This window comes from Pectinophora gossypiella, chromosome 29 (genome assembly GCF_024362695.1).
Source record: "Pectinophora gossypiella chromosome 29, ilPecGoss1.1, whole genome shotgun sequence".
NCBI lineage: Eukaryota > Metazoa > Arthropoda > Insecta > Lepidoptera > Gelechiidae > Pectinophora > Pectinophora gossypiella.
In genome coordinates this window covers 609,127-611,702 of record NC_065432.1, presented here as the reverse complement: position 1 = coordinate 611,702, position 2,576 = coordinate 609,127, and the positions used below count along the sequence as shown (strand labels likewise).

The 2,576-nt window shown below is 42.3% G+C and overlaps 1 protein-coding gene across 1 annotated transcript; it reads left to right on the top strand.

Annotated features, from left to right (window-relative positions):
• Positions 1 to 944: 944 nt before the first annotated feature.
• LOC126379667 (uncharacterized) lies at positions 945 to 2,030 on the top strand. Its single transcript, XM_050028483.1, has one exon. The coding sequence runs from the start codon at positions 945 to 947 to the stop codon at positions 2,028 to 2,030; it is 1,086 nt and encodes a 361-aa protein (XP_049884440.1).
• Positions 2,031 to 2,576: the final 546 nt, after the last annotated feature.

Below are 2,576 nucleotides of genomic sequence, written 5' to 3'. Positions count from 1 at the left end.
CTCACTCTATCACTCAATTTAACACCGCAGATGCTACGCAAAGACCTCATTTTTACGGCATTAATCCTACTTTCATGCTTCTTCTCCCATACCTAACATTTACTACTACCGTAGATTGAACAACAGCGCTCAAAAAGTGGGACGCAAAGTTACTGTTAATATAGCGACGTTGACAGTACTTTACCTCAGTGCGCGATTAGGCGCCGAACTGGCAACACGGCGAAGTGCGTGGTAAAAACTTGCAAAAATAGAAACTCAAAGCGAAAAAAGAAGGAAGGAACATAATATTTCATTTTAATATTCGCAGTAAAACCTACCAAAATTTTTATTTTAGTTTGAAATTCACTAAAACAGTACTCCCGGACAACCCGAGTCGCAGTTTACCCGACCACGTTATGAAGCACCACGCGTTAATATACGTAATAAGTCGATGCGTACTTTCTTAATTTGGCACGATTTTATTGAATGTATATACCGCTGTGTACGAATGTATAGCTAAACAAGCGCCAAGTTTTCGCCGCATTTTTGTATCAAGCGCTGTATCTACGTTAGTGGCAAATCAATGTTCCAACCCTTAAAATTATAACATTAGCTATGTCAGGAGCCTTTGGCGGCTCAACAGTAACCCTGACACCAGGGTTGACGAGGTGGCTCATTGAACTCACAACCATGATAGGAGAAGACAGTGTGGCAATAAAGTTATTGAATATAGAGAAATTGTGACAAAGGCGCCGTAGCAAACATCTACGATTGTAGCAAATGTTACGTGTATAACAAATACAGTCACAGTCTGCCGTCTGCCGTCGCGTGATACTGACGTTAGTCATGCGTGTACATGCACTTTACGATCGCGTTCTATGATATTGTAGCTAAATTATTTACATCTATTTAGTTATTCAATGACCAGCTCTGCTATTGTAGAGTATTGACATAAGTTTCAAAAGATGACGACGTGCTGTAGCTGCAAGTTAGTGGCCAACGAACTTCTTGCGTTCTTACAGTGCAAAATTCAGGTGATGGACGAAGTGAGTCTTCTACAAATCTGTGAAACTAACTTCTCGGAAGCGGAAATCGATAAGGCGAAGAATATTATTTTTGAGTTTACCGGTCATCGGTACATGAATAGGAAAGGAGACGCGAAGAATAAAAGAAACCTTCAAGACATTTTAAGACTGCTGCACGAAACTGATCCGGATTTACTTCCCAGCTTTGTAGCAAAGGACCTGAATCGTCTTCCCCCGATTACTTTCGATCACGTGGATGTGACCTCACTGCTGAAGGATATTCTTGTTCTCAAACAGAGTGTCTCAGCTATCAGAAGCGACTTCGTACAGAGGCCGGAAGTGGTTGAGGTAAAGGAATTACTAGCGGAATTTCGACAGGAATTAGATCAACTACGGGCGCCGCACGAGATTATAAAATATAAGAAAATCGCTGGTGAATCCGTAGCTAAAAGTTATAAGCAGGTAGCCTCGCAAAAAATAGGTACACAAAGTGCGAATTGTGGTACTCAGGCAGTGTGCGCAGATGCACGTGCGCCCTCCCTACCACTACCGCCTGCTCGACTGAGCCGCACATCGCTGGACCAAACACTCCAACGCGAGGAGCGACCATTGAACTGTGCAAGGTCTGATGATAATTTTGACACCTCTTTGGAGAAAAGTTTTAAAACGGTGGTAAATGGGAAAAAGCGTCGCAAGGCAAAGAAAAACATCTCTAATAAGAAAGGTACAGCTATAATAGCTTCCAGTAAAATTAGGATTGCACCGAGGCTCTCATATATTTACGCATCGCGCTTCCATGAGGATACGACAGAGAAGGATATTTCTGAGTTTGTGTCTGAAAGTGGACATCATACCCAAAAAGTTGAGAAGTTACCTCAGTTTAGGAGGACATCCTTCGCATCCTTCAAGTTAACTATTCTACAGGAACAAGAGGCTACATTCCTCAGTGAAAGTTTTTGGCCCAGTGGAGTAGAATACAGAAAGTATATATACAGAGGACCCAAGTCTAGTACCCCTGCTAAATAAAGCACTAGTAAGGACTGAATATGACAGATGAGCAGACAACATTAATATCATTTAACTGTAAATCGGTTAAAAGATCCGTCCAATATATTCGTAATCTATGTCAGACTACGGACATTATCGCTCTGCAAGAGACATGGTTACTCCCACATGATCTCGACTTTATGCACTGCGTAGACGACCGGTTTGGATGCGTTGCGAAATCATCTATAGATGCGTCAGCTGGTGTATTGCGTGGGCGACCATACGGAGGTGTGGCGCTATTATGGAACAAGTCCGCGTTCCCTGATGTAACGTCTATCCAATGCTCGAGCAATCGTGTGATAGCTATACGTGTTAGTACTGGTCAGCGCTCCTTTGTCGTCGTGAATGTATATATGCCTGTAGACGAACCGGATAACTTGATTGAGTTTACGGGTTGTTTATCTCGAATAAGTGCATTAGTAGAGGAGACCGAAATTGAGGCAGTGTTTATCTTAGGAGATTTTAATGCTCATCCCTCTGCGAAATTTGATCTCGAAATGATCGATTTTTGTATTGAACAGCAGT

Bases quoted from the DNA above. Each gene is read 5' to 3' on its own strand.
- LOC126379667 (XM_050028483.1), top strand. From the start codon at position 945: ATGACGACGTGCTGTAGCTGCAAGTTAGTGGCCAACGAACTTCTTGCG.